The 14,245-nt window shown below is 34.1% G+C and overlaps 3 protein-coding genes across 3 annotated transcripts; 2 read left to right on the top strand and 1 right to left on the bottom strand.

Annotated features, from left to right (window-relative positions):
- Positions 1-373: 373 nt before the first annotated feature.
- On the top strand, positions 374-2,572 carry LOC8286252 (30S ribosomal protein S6 alpha, chloroplastic). The gene is made up of 2 exons (XM_002518809.4): positions 374-809; positions 2,082-2,572. Exons 1-2 carry the CDS (start codon positions 432-434, stop codon positions 2,319-2,321), a joined length of 618 nt encoding a protein of 205 aa, XP_002518855.1. The 5' UTR covers positions 374-431; the 3' UTR covers positions 2,322-2,572.
- Positions 2,573-4,658: 2,086 nt separating this feature from the next.
- LOC8286251 (probable E3 ubiquitin-protein ligase RHA4A) lies at positions 4,659-8,509 on the top strand. The gene is made up of 3 exons (XM_002518808.4): positions 4,659-5,497; positions 5,601-5,686; positions 6,821-8,509. The coding sequence occupies exons 1-3, from the start codon at positions 5,273-5,275 to the stop codon at positions 7,308-7,310; spliced, it is 801 nt and encodes a 266-aa protein (XP_002518854.3). The 5' UTR covers positions 4,659-5,272; the 3' UTR covers positions 7,311-8,509.
- Positions 8,510-9,194: 685 nt separating this feature from the next.
- LOC8286250 (cellulose synthase-like protein G3) lies at positions 9,195-14,213 on the bottom strand. The gene is made up of 6 exons (XM_002518807.4): positions 13,473-14,213; positions 11,581-11,730; positions 11,152-11,277; positions 10,618-11,064; positions 10,138-10,485; positions 9,195-9,928 (listed from the first exon to the last, which is right to left on the bottom strand). The coding sequence occupies exons 1-6, from the start codon at positions 14,094-14,096 to the stop codon at positions 9,380-9,382; spliced, it is 2,244 nt and encodes a 747-aa protein (XP_002518853.2). The 5' UTR covers positions 14,097-14,213; the 3' UTR covers positions 9,195-9,379.
- Between the last annotated feature and the right edge of the window lie 32 nt (positions 14,214-14,245).

The following is a 14,245-nucleotide window of genomic DNA, read 5'->3' as shown; positions in this document are numbered from 1 at the left end:
TATTTGGTCCATAAGTATTTGGGTCTTACGTTGTCGGGTCCCTTATCCAACCCTAACATATGGGCTAAGAATTATCCAAGAATCATTAAATTGTAGTAATTTTAGATAAATCTTTATACAATTAGAGTTATAATCAAATGGAGTTTTGAAGAACTCGAACTTTTACTCATCAGTTCAAAATCAAGTTCGAGCTCAAGCTAATAATCATGTATGGGCCTATAGAGGGCTTTATACATCTTCCATTCCATCCCATTCCATCCCAAATCAAACCCAAAAATCATATCGGGCCTAATTTCTCGGCCCAGGATCTGTTTGCTAATGCGCGCTATGATGCGCACAGCGCGCTCTCCTTATCTATAGACTATAATTCAATTGTAAAGCTACTCTGCTCTTTAAATAAATAAAAGAAAAAAGGGACAGAGCTCGAATCGATGGCATCTTCTTCTTCTTGTTCTTCTTCTTTACTTACACCAACTGTAATAAATTCGTCCCCATTGTGCCCCAAATTATTTTCCAAATTCCCATGTTTTCCATCGCTATCTTTCGCTCACACCATCAAGAAGAGGCACAGTGTTCGTAGTCTGACTATAAAGTCTCAAGCTTTAGACTTTTCTGGATCATTTTATGAGGGTTCTGGGTTCGGTTCGGAGGAAGACCCACCGACGCTAACTGGGTCGGGTATGACCGCTGTCGAGGACAAGGAGCCGCCACAATGTCCACCTGGGCTCCGACAGTACGAGACTATGGCGGTTTTGAGACCAGATATGTCTGAAGATGAACGGCTTGCGCTTACCCAGAAGTACGAGGAGGTAACGTTTTCTAATTTTTATTGCTTTAATAAAACATGAAAAGGAAAAAAGAAATATCTTTTCTTTAATTATTTGTATTTGGTTGGTAAATGTGTTCTGAATAGATAATTATGTGGCAATAAGTTCTGAAATTTATTGTGGGTTAATATATGTTGGTCTGCCGAAATGAAGGATTTGCTCTATGGCATGTAAGAATTAATGGGTTATTACCTTAAAGGCCTCTGCTTTTGTTGCAGAAGTAATGTGTTTTTTAAAGGATGTCTTGTTTAAGCATATGTAGGATGGCTGCTATCTAGTTTAATTACAATGGTATGTGTTTGACGATAGGTTGGTTGTTCTGAGAGAAGTTTGTATATGTATGTGTTTGACTTTGATTCCTGTAAGAGTAGGAGAATATGCATTCTGTCTGTTGCTAATCTCTCTTTTAGAGGAGTACTTCACTTCTACCTTATGCCATTTTTAACTCCCAAACTGTATATTTTCTGTAGTAATGAAGTTGATTATACTTTAATCTAAAGGGGGAATGTTACATGCAGAATGAATAATTAAAGCATGAGATGGACATTGCTTACCCTTTTTGTTGTTGCACTGAATAATTTTTGAAAATTGTGGCGAGAAGCCCAGATATCGTGTGTTATAAAAATGAGCATCATCATGTGCTCTTACCCTCTTAGAGCTTCTAAATCTCTGGGATTTTCTGTTCGATCTGTAGAATTATGACTTCTACATTGGAAATTAAAGATTTAGATGGTTTTAAATAACAAGTTATGATAAGTACATCTTGGATGATGATTAACCCAAACTTGCAGTTGTTAAGAAAGTTTTGGCCTTGTTCAAGAAGCAAATGTTTATTCAGGGCTCCAACTTCATTCTCTGTGTTCTTGTAGTCATAGTAAGTACTCTAATTTAAGAGAGTGTCAAGCACAATGGTAGTTAGTCAGAGTCAGTAGGAGCATGCCTATTTGTAACATAAAGATCTTTGATTGTTGGTCTGAAGGTTTTTAGTTCTTTGTTCAGACGTCGAGATTGACATATAATCCGTCATAAAGATGGTCAATGCCAGATTTCTTAAACAGGAGGCATTTAAGATATAATTAGCAAAGAGATTTTGGATTTAAGTAAGACTCAAGTTGCATTCTCAAATAATTTTTTACTCGTGATAAGCCATCAGATGCAAATAAATCGTGAAGTAGTATAATACTGCGTGAAAAATAATATACTCCTGCCCACTTTTTTTTCTTATAGTCCTTTCTAATGATGGTCCTCTTGCAGTTGCTTGTTGCTGGAGGTGGCATGTATGTGGAAGTATTCAACAGAGGTGTCATTCCGTTAGCCTACAGCATCAAGAAGAAAAATAAAGCAGGAGAGACTAATACTTATCTGGACGGCATCTATCTCCTATTCACCTACTTCACGAAACCCGAGTCCATTGAAATGCTTGAGGCAACTTTAAATACAGATGATGATATCATCCGATCATCCAGTTTCAAGATAAGAAAGAGGAAGTTTTGAAATTGTTTGCTTTCTCAATCTTTTGTGCAGCCCTGAGAGGAAAGATTGTTATTAGGAGAAGAATTATAGTGGCTACGGGATCTTGTATGCTTATGGATCTTCTTGCTTCCTAATCATCATTTTTTTTTTTTTGTAAGATAATGAGATCAGCAATGATACTAGCGAAAGATTATGCAAGAAGTATGCTGTCATTGGGAATATTGTCTTGCATTGGAATGCAATTGAAATCTCACATCTTCATGTTTCAGCCATTTTTTGTACTCTAACTATCAAGCAACTATGAGTTGCTATGCAAGGGTGTTCATTTCCGAAACTTATTTTAACTAATTATTGGAATCCCCATTCCAAGCCTCTATGAAAAAGAAAGGATGCTTTTCTTTCTTCTTTTTGGAAATTTTGAAAAGAAATGTTGTAGTTTTACAAGTAGTTCTTCTCTTCTGATAATTGCATGAGGGGTATTATTAGTGGATTTCTCTAGCTTTTTGAACCTTGTAATAACAAATGGTGTTACTTTTATGATGGATCATGTTAAAGCAAGAGTCCTGGGTGAGCTTTTATGAATCTAAATCCTCGTATCTGTGTTGGGAAAATAAAATAAATGTTGATAAGCTTGATGGGTTGCTGTTGATCCTTTATGGGTGGTGGTTGATCCTTCTTGGAAAGCACTAAACTTAAAGTAAGTTCATAATATTATAGTTGAATCACAAAGATTTTCCAATGTTGGCCTCTGCCAATTGTATGAAGCAAGTAACGAATTAAAACATCTCCAGATAGGATTTGAGTCGTCAGCTAATAATGTTTTGAACTCACTTTTTCGTTTCCAAGAGATTCTATAGCTGCCATTATAAAAGGGGACTGACTACTAGGAATTAATAATAGTGGAAGAGCACTTTGGTCAGTCAAAAACTAACACATGAAAATTTTTGTACGTAGGGAATTATTTTTATTTGTTTTATATGTAAAAGAATCTGATATAGTGGTGAAGTTAGAGATATATATCTTATCTTATAATTTCCACTTTGTGTGAGAGATAGAGCTGCCTCCATTATCCACCAGCAACAGTGAGATCTTCTCAATATATTAAAAGTGAAAAGCATGCCCACATCAAACTGTATCCTATAAAAGAGGACAAGTTGCACCATTTTGTGTCATAAAATATGTGTCAAATTCATTAAAATAGTCTGATTTAATTAACAAAAAGTAAATGCAGGTCTTAAATCATATAAGCCAAGATATTTGTTAAGCCTAAAATGTGCTCAAGTATCTGAAGGAAGAATTTCGACATTTTACATTTTTCAAATATGCTGTCTCTTCTACGCATGCACTTGAAAACATTGTTGTCCTAAACCTTTTTTTCTTTTTACTTCCCATCAAATTTTACTAAAAATCTAGGTTTGAGAGGGTTTTATATTTTATAATAATACAATGGGCTAATTGGCTTCAATTAAACTCAAATTCCAGACATTAAAACCCAGTTGTTAATCTAAGCAACTGTTTTACATTGTTATAGTGAAATGGGCAAGATAAGCTCTCTAATATGGGGTCAACTAGCAAATGCTTTAGTGGTATCCATTATACAACTGAAGACTATTCTTTAGTGACTATTTAATGCTTAATTCTGGTGTTTATGTAATGATTAAAAGTTCCCTTTTCTTTTTGTTGTTGTCTTTTTCTTTTCTTTTCTTCCTTCTTTAAATAAATGTAACACATGGAGATAGATCTTCCATTCATCTCCCACAAGAACAAATTCTTGATTTTCTTACTTTAATTTTATTTTGAAGTATAGACGAAAAGTTTGGCCTTAAATCTAATAACCACTTGTCTGTGGAGGGAAAGCCATTATTGTACATCTATCCATTTCCTTGCATCAGCTTTAATTGCAAAGAACTATAAATTTCAAGTTGAGCTTGGACAGGTTTGCATTTGGCAACTAATTTTACCAAATCAATCATTTTCTGCCTTGAGTATCTCAACAATAAAAGAACATTAGGTTAGGTTAACATCTAACTACAACAAAACCATAATGTCCAGTTGGAGGCATGCATATGCCCACCTAATTTTACAAAGTGGATTGCCAGTCTCCATTAATCTTTCTATTTAAATGTTTAAAATGTTACCTATAATGCAGTAACATGTCAATTACTTGAGATTGAGTCAAAACCCACCTCGCTAACCCTATTTTGTCTCTCTGAAAGTTGTTAGGTTAGTGACCTGCCAACCATGGATAAGGCCTTTAACCACTTAGGACAATTCCCTCCCTCAATCTTCCTTAAGCAAGACTACTATAATTATTTTCATTAACCACACTGATGTGGGAGAACTTAAGGAGGTTCAGGCCACCCACTGGAGTGGTTCAGTCGTCATGTTACAAATCACAACTCAGAAAGCTTCAGAGTGTTGCGGACGGCTGTGTACTAACTTACTAATTGTCCTCTCCTACCATCTAATGATGTAGTTGATTTGTTAGAAAAACAGCAGTAATTTAGCAACTACTTTTACCAAATCAATCATTTTTCACCTCGTGTATATCAATTAGTTAGTCTAGGATAGCAGTTTTGCTGTATAATGATAATGTTGTCCATGCCTGAAGAATGAAGACAGATGGATCCCTAGTGCTTGTTGTGAGGACCCATGTCTTAGTGGAGAGACATGGGCTTGTCCCATCACTGATAAAGAGAGAATATATACCATCATGTAAATTTGATCATCTCAAAAGCTCTCTGCTGGCTTCTATATTTTAAACATAAGTGTGCATTATTAAAGTATCCTTTTTTCCCAATCTAATAGCAAGCTTTAATTACCTCTCTCTGTCGCTCTTTTTGAGTAAAATTACCAACTATTTCTCTCCATAAATACATTCTATAAGCCATTTGTATTTCCCATATATGTTTGTCAATTCCAACTCTAAACTAGACATTAGTTTCTGATCATAATCTTTAGAAGCTCGAGGAATGATGGGTTTTCCTCCAACTTCATCTCCTAATGCTCATCTTTATCCACAAGCACTTCAACTCAAACTTTATCAGGCTTTCATCTTTTCAATTCCTATCCTTTTTTCTATTATTCTTTTCCTCTTGTTTTACTTGTTCTACCTCAAGAGAAGAGCTACTTCACTCTCTTCTCCATCTCAGGTTCTTCCTACAAGCTCCAATCAAGCAGCTCAACAACTGCCATCTGTAAGTCCTCTACTCCTCCTCCTCTTTCTCTCATGCAATCCAAAATTTTGGTTTTTCTGATTCTACCTTTTCTGTTTTTCCATTTAAATTGCTACATCTATAGGTTTGTCAGATTGGTTTAAAAAAAGAGATCAAGGACAAGCTTCCAATTGTACTGTTTGATGAAGATTTAAAGACAAGGGAGTCACAGTAAGTTATTCCCTTTCTTTTAATTTTTTTCTTATAAAAATATTTGACAGGGAAGCACAGCAAGTTATTCTCAACATGTAATGCTATACAGAAAGATCATATAAAATAATCATATTTGGTTATGGCATTGATATTATAGTGCTGTCTATAATTTCTAATGCACTACAGGCGTTGTCCAAAAGATGGTGTTATATCACATTTAATCTTGATAAGGCCAAATCATTTTGAAATGGACCCTTGAAAGTGACTCCTGTAAAGTTTATCTAAGTTGTGCCCATGAACCGCCCGCCTTTAATTAAGCTATAACTGAAGGAAAAAAAAAATTATTTGTAGTCAATCGTGGCATTTGGAATCTCTAATAACACCCATTAATTATGTTCTCCTTTCAGGCACTTTTGGTGAATTTTTGGTTAAAGAAGTTGAAATTTCTGATAAATGACACCTTTGATTGAAAACAGTTTACTAATTGCTCTGTTGGCCTTTTAAAGATTCTTTAAAAAAGCATTTAATGACATAAAACTTGTACAGTGTAGTAATGCCATGAGCCATTTGCAATCTTTTGGCCCATGGAAGTTAATAACCTTTTTAGGTTCTTTTTGCTGTTTCGAGTCAAGTTCTGGTGTATTGTTTTGAGTTGTTTTAGTTAGCTCTGCTTGCCAATTTTCTATTTTAATGTAAATGGGCTATATATCATTGAAATCTGAACTTGCACCCTAGCCGAAAGACTGAAGATTCTCTTCATGTGGGGAACAGTTGAACACAGATTTGGTAAAATTAATATGTACTAACTCCTATAATCCAAGGAAAGTGCTAGAGAATCAAATTCCAAAGTTGGTCCGGAACACTAGGCTTTGAACAAATTACAACCATAAAACTTTAAGAATTTTCAGCTTTTTTATATTCGTGTAAAAGCAGTAGGCGTGTGCACTGTAAGGCCAGTCGTTGAATCAAAATGATAGATAATAAATGTAAGTATGTATGAGCATTGAATCAGATTTCTTACTTACTGTTTTAACATTGAACTTATTAGAGAATAATAAAAAAGTTCTACTCTCATGACACTTGCCAATCTCTCAAACCATAAGTTTTAAACTATGATCATTATTTCTAACTTTTGATAATTTCTTTGGTCAGGTGTTGTGTATGCTTGGGAGAGTTTGAGATGAAAGAAGAGCTGCTGCAAATACCAAGCTGCAAACATGTGTTTCACATTGAATGCATACATCATTGGCTTCACTCAAACACAACATGTCCACTCTGTAGATCTTTTGTCATAATCCCCACCACAAAACTTGATAATCAAGACCAATCTGGTGGACCTGATACACCACCACCACCATACAACCAAGACCATGCTAACTCCAACCACCATATTCAGATTGCATCATTAGAACAGCAGCAGCAGCAGCAACGACAACAAGAGTTCATCAACACCCAAATTATAGAACAACAGCAGCAGCAACTTCTCTTACCTATCCAAGAATCGTCTTCGCGTGCAGAAGGAGCATGTCCAATGAACTCTGTTGCTGCTGCTGATTCCTGTCCCGTTTTGTCCATTTCCGTGGAGAATGAAAGAGGTTCTTCAAGTCAAGAATCCGTTGCCATACATATCCAAATACAGTAACATATACAAAATTCTTTTTTCCTTCTATATGAGGTTGAAATAAAGTAACTAGGAAACCCATCGGGCTAGGAACCTCGTGGCCGAGTGCCTATCTCATTAGTGCAGAAGGTCGGAAGTTCAAATCCTGTTAGGCCTCTTCTCCTTTAAAAGTTTTCCAAGTACAAAAGAAGTACAAGAGAAAAAGAAAAATAGCTAGGAGAAAGCCCTCAAGGCATACACTGTATACAGATGCCTGATCCTCAAAATTAACCCCGTTGCATTCTTTTTGCTGCATTAGTTATTCTATTCCCAGAATTTTCTTGGAGGCAGTTTAGGTTGGACTTGGAGGGAGAGATCAGTGGTAGTGAGAATTGAGTGTCGCATGCAATTGCTGAAATTGCATTCTTATATGAAAACATACCGACGAAGTATTTTCTACTGTTATTTTGTTTAAAACAAAGTATATCTACTTTATTTTATATACCATGGTTTTGTAGAATATTAAATTTCATTCCTTTAAAATCTAGAACTAAAAATGACTGGTAAATCGGTTGAGTCCTTCTGGAATTTGATAAGCCAAGGAAAAAGCACTGCGAACTGTTATAACTAACTGACCTAATCTCGTATTGACATTTGACACCTATAGATTGTTACTAACATTCTCTATATATAAGCTTTCTAGGAGGTGATTGATTTTTCTTTTTTTCTTTTTGTATTTGTACTAACCTTATAAATCTCGGTCATCATGGAAGCATAAAGTTGTATCTGGCTCAAGTGCAGAATTTGTGTATAGAGGCATAGGCAGCAGCAGCAAATGTAAAAGAAGTTGGAATCTCTCTTATTTCAACTCCTCTTTATCTACTGTGATAACAGTAGCTCAATATACTTAGCAGCAAATCCTATGTTATTTTATTCGAGAAAGCTCCAAGTTCATCTGGTTCCTTGCTCACAACAAATTGCAAGCACTCACCAAGGCTCTTGACACCTTTGAGTTCCTCAACTTCAGAACCAAAACTGGCAGTTTTCCCAAAGACCCGTCAGTCCGAGAGGGGCATCTCCAGAGAAAATACAAATTATAGCAATCTCCTTTTCTATTAAATGAATCACTGTGCAACTGTGATAACTCACTGATTCAATCTTATATTGACACTTTAAAGTGTTACTAATATTCTCTGTATATAATCTGATAATAATCAATACATAAATATTATTCAAAATTATTTTTTTCTCTTTTCATCATTCTCTTTCTCTGATTCACTAAATACTTCCTACTATATATTATGTTTCTTTTTTTTTTTTTTTGACTGTTATTATGTTTCTTAATTTTATCTTCATTTACAATATAATGGACCCTCTTATATTTGATATTTAGTAAAACTATAAATTTAATAGATTTTTAAGAAACCAACTTTTTCCTTATTGAATATTAATAATTCTACAATTCAATAATTAATAAAATTTAGAGAATATTATTTATAATTATTATTAATCATGAGTGGTGATAAACTTTGTTCTAAAGATTATCAAACACAGAGAATTTTAAAAGTTATAATATATAAAAGATTTAAAACCAAATGAAACGAAATTATATGCATTCTGCCTATTGTATTTCTTATTAAAAAGAGTCAGTTATAGTGACTTGAGTATTTAACTTGTAACTTCTAAACAATGTGTTGTTTATATATATATATGGTTTACTTTAGATGCAATAGTCTCAAATCATTCTATAGTTTCATTCTTTATAAACTCAATAAATTAAAAATTTTAATAATTAGTAATTTTAATTCACCAAGCATACTAATTATAAGATAATCAATTGTAAGTAAATTAGCAGTGATGGAGTGGGCTTTTGGCAGGACAGGAGACTGAAGAATAAAAAAACAAAAAAAAAGAAGGCAAGAGATCGACAGGAACATCTCAATCCCTTAGGCTTGGCGCATTCTAGGCTGACTCTAGAAAAGGTCAAATGTACACAATCTTTGTCTAATATTACGAGGAGAGTACTGTCGCTGTAGTATGACAATGTACACATATTCCTCTTTCGCATCAAATAAAATACAGAAATGCAAAGAAGGTTTAACAAACACTTGTCACTTGAAAATGAAAGAAGCTATGATATAAAGGGCCCATGTAAGAAATGCTGCAGTGACAGTAATCTTGGCAGGCATTTTACCTTTGTCCTTCCGCAAGAACATAGCTTCATAGACTGGCCAGCAATTCACAACCCCATATCCTGCTATGAACATTTGGATTAACAGTCCTTCAAAATTGTGGCCCTTGGCCAATCGTGCTATCCCCCAAATAAATGAAACTAAGTTGATCAATGCTGCCATTGATAATGTCACAAACATAGGCGATGACACTCCAAAGTCAAAAATACCTTGGTCATATCTCTTACTTTGCTCATCATCAACTACTTTACTGGTCACGTTGAAGCCTTGTGCTGAAATGCCTAAGCATTTGAGGAAGAACTCAATAGACCCAAATAATAAGCACGTTACTCCTCTTATTGTCCAAACCCTTTGATCATTCCACCACATCTGAATTGTTCCTTCTCCAGCCAAGCAAAAATCTAAAAGATCTTGTCCATATGCCCCAAGGAAAAGAAATCCATACAAGAGGAACCATGGTTCTGAAAACTACAATAGAAAGTTGCAAAATGTTTAAACAGTCGAGCAATTTTGCATAGACAATACTAGAGTTTTGGCTAATGGTAGAGTCTAATGATTGTGTCATTAAGATTAATAGCTAAATGATCAAGGGTCTATCTATCTAATGTAAGTATTAATATAGAAATTTTGATTATTATGCTACTGATTGTAACTACTTGTAGATTATGATTGCATACCTTTGGAAATATAGAAACTTTGCTGAGCAGGGCGAGCTGGGGAAGAAAAGCATAAATGACTATTGGAACGGACCAGATGGACCAGAACGCATACTGTGAATAAGTAAGTGTCATGAGAGGGCTCAAATGTCTGATGCCATAGATAAGTGGGCTATACTTTGAGAAGCCAACTTCAAGGACACCGACTGCCCAGCGCTTTTGCTGATTCAACAAATCTGTCAGGCTGATTGGTGCATTCCCCAAAAATGCTGGCCTACTTGGGTTGCAAAATATGGACCTCCAGCCCTCACAATGCAGCCGATAGCCCGTAAAGAGGTCCTCGACCAAGGACCCATATCGAAAGCCCATCTGCACATTATTTAATGAAAGGTAAATATAGGTTGAGCTCATTGACTTTCTGCATTATAAAAAAGATAATCATTAAACTAAAGGCTACTTATTCAAAAGCCAGAATCTTTTTATTCAAAGAAACGAACTTACCTTGTAGCCCCATGCGGTTTGGTTCTCATAATTGCAACCTGCCACATGATATGCCAATGACAGAACTTCTTGTGATTGTATGGACTTGTGATCTGCCACATGCTCTGGACTGCCCTCAGGATTTTCTGGCAAGATCAAACTTGACGGGCCACCAGAGAAAGCTCCCCTAGAAAAGAAGCAGCCAGTTCCAACATAATTGGGACCCTTTATCCCATCAAACCCCATGGCTTGAATTAGAAACAAACGTTTAAATTGACTAGCATAGATGTCATTTTTGTTGGTCCCTTGAAAATGCTGTGGAAATTGAATGAATGCATATTTGGTTCGCATATCAGGATCGCAGTAGTAACATAGAGCCCTAAGAGGGGTTCGTGGATCGTTTGAACACATGTCGCAGTCCAGTGTCAAGATTATTGGTGCGTTGGTCATGACAGCTGATACTCGTATCTTCAAAAAGATTAATATATAAAGTATTTAGTCTGAGAAATATAAAAGAAAGAACAGTTTTGCTGTAAATAATGTGACATAGCATACCAGGGCATTCAGGGCTCCTGCCTTGAAGTGGTGATGTGAATTCTTGTTTTTCTCTCTAGAAACATAAATAAGGTTAGGCATGAAATGCCCATTGATGTCCTTGTTCTTGCTATTTTCTAACAAAACCTACTTTGAAAAATTGATGAAATTATTAGCAGGCAAATGTAGATCGGTCAATTTCATGGTTGATAACATCTAGCTAGTAAGAGAATACTTAAATGGAACAGCGCAAATTGTTCTTTTCGGACGAAGCAACATAACGATTTGTCATTATTGATTTCTCTTTTAACATCTCAACTGGTTATCTTAACACTAGAAATCAGAATGAGAAAGGATAGGCGACGAAATTGCATTGCATTATTGAACAGAATCAAGGGTAATTCTTGAGCAATTAGAAGAAGGTTATAGTGATGGAGAGAAAATGCAAACCTTGATGATTGTGGGATGAGTGTGGCGAGTGAATTTATGTGTCCATTGATTCAAAGCCTCACGTTCATCATCGCTGGTGATGTACTCATCATCAACATTCCCTCTCTCCACAGCATTCTCCACTCTCATTTTCATGCTTTCATACATCATCTGTTATATCACCATATACAGATTAATTCCTCCTTTTAATTTTTAATTTAATAATATTTAAATTCTATTTTTATAATCTTTTAGAGACTTTCAATTTTTAGTTTAATTTATCATATATTAAAATTTATTTTTTAATAAATTTTAAATATTACAAAAAAGTAAATTAATGTGTCTATTAAATTACAAATAAAATTAAAATATAAAAAGTGATTGATATTCTGTCTAAATATACATTTACTACAAAAAAATTAATTTAATTAAAGTATAAAAAAAGAGATAAAATGACAAGAAAAGAAAGGCGAGATTCTTTAGAGAGAGGATATAGAAAGACAACGTGGTAGTGGAGAGAGTGTTCTTTGGATTTTTATTTTCTTTTTCTTTTTAATTAAATTCTTGAGATTTTCTCTTTTAACAAGTAAACTATATTACTTTCTTCCTCTCCATGCTTTACTTTTAAGTTTCAACTGGGTTTTATTAGACTTTCCTTTACTAGAAAGTGAACCCAAGAAAAAAGATTGCAACGGTTTAAAGCTGTTTCTTTTTTTTCTAAAAAGAAATTCGCTTATGTACATGGAATATATATTTATTACTAGTAAATCAATAACTAACTATTAATTATTTTATAATTATATATGAATTTATGATAATATATGGTGTTTTTTAGAGTAATTTTATTTTATATTAAACACTATTTATTTTTAATTAATTTAAATTTTATTCTTTAAATTTTATGAATAAAAATGATCCGCAACCTTTTAAATTCTCTATCATTTTGTAATTATAAAAATAATTAATATTTTAAAAAAAATACCAATTATTTTTATATTTTTAATTTTCGTAAGTGTTATTAAATGTGAAAAAATAATTATTTTTATAAAATTTAATGATTATAAAAAATTGATAAATTTATAAAAAATATTATATATTACTAAATTATAAAAATTGATAATTTTTTTTTATTTTTCATAAATTAAATTTTTTTTTAGGTGTTACTAATTGTAAAGAAAATAATATAATAAAAAATTATTGCTTTTATAAAATTTAATAATTTGTAAAAATAATTATAAATTTTGATGGAGCGACTGTCATCGGTTTTAAGTTGGAGCAGATGTTGGGATTCTTCTCTTTACAGTAATAAGTAGAAAGGAACTCCGGCGAATAGGGGCCGCCTAATAAGATCTCCAAAAAATCAGGCCAGACTGTTTGGACATACGTTTGCATTATCGCCTAAATATTATCTTTGTTACACAAGTTATAGGTCATGCTTACATGAGCGGTACAAGAAAATTTGATATTTGCGATTCCCGATTTCCCATTATCTATCAAGATAAAGAATTGAAGTATTTATTGTCGTTACTTGAATAATTGAAACAAACCCCACTAAATTAATCTGTCTTCTTCTTTCTATTTAATATTTTATTGGTCAATATTTGGTTGTTTAACTTTATTTGCGAAAATTTAATACAAAATATGTTAACCCTAATGTTATATTTATTTAATGAAGTTTTTTTATTTTATATCTATATGCCTCAGTACATCGAGTCAATAACATTAACACTTGAACTATTTAATACTGTTATATATATATATATATATATATAATCATTCTTTCATTGCTTTAGTCCCACTTGAAATATTTTAGCGTAGATCAGTAAATTATTATTAACACTCAAACACAAATAACATAACACATATGGCGGTAATAACAAAATGAATACTAAGAAGATTCAGGAGTGTTTTACCTTAATCTTCTCGATCTCATGTGACGAAGAAGAAGAAAGAAGATAATTTGATTCAAAATATGCTTCAGGACTCCTCTCCATAACGTTATTCTCCCTGCAAAAAGGTAGCCAGTAGCTAGCAAACTTAGCGCCCTCCATGAAAGCAAAAAGAGTCAGTGCAGAGCCACCATCATCCGATACATAAACCGAAAGCTTCTCCACTGGATAATCATAAGCCATAACTGATAAAGCTGTGTTCACTACACTCATGGGCGGTTCTTTAGCAGGATCCGCGGTGCATATAAACACATCTAGAGCTGGATAATCACTTGTTTTAATCACCTTGTCAAGGTTTTCAGGGAATTCTTCTCGTTTAATTGGATTTAATCGTGAAGCCTGAGCACTTGACCACATGAAAGCAAGAACAAGGTCAGAGGAAAACAAGGCAAGTGTGATAAAGAAAGAGAATGGGGTTGTGGAGTTGTAAAGTGTTTGGGCATGGTGATAACATAAAGCTAAGATGGCAAACATGTAAACTAGGGCAAAGATGCGGTTGAAGGGTACAATATGGAGACGTTGAGCTGTGTGTAGAGGAGGAGCACGAGGGGTACTTTCGGTGGCGGCACCGCCTGTTAGACCCTCCATGTTTTTCAGGTGGTGCTGCCAATGGATCGAAAGGAGTTCATATAAGTTGCTTATGCATTAGCAATTTCGGGAAGGCACGTGCAAGCAGTAGAAGACCCTATTCAGTACACGGGCGGAGATATTTAAAGAACAGTGGCGGTGGTATTTGA

The sequence above is a fragment of the Ricinus communis genome, chromosome 5 (genome assembly GCF_019578655.1).
Source record: "Ricinus communis isolate WT05 ecotype wild-type chromosome 5, ASM1957865v1, whole genome shotgun sequence".
NCBI lineage: Eukaryota > Viridiplantae > Streptophyta > Magnoliopsida > Malpighiales > Euphorbiaceae > Ricinus > Ricinus communis.
Note: the sequence above shows the minus strand (reverse complement) of the source record. Positions and strands in the feature narration are given on the sequence as shown.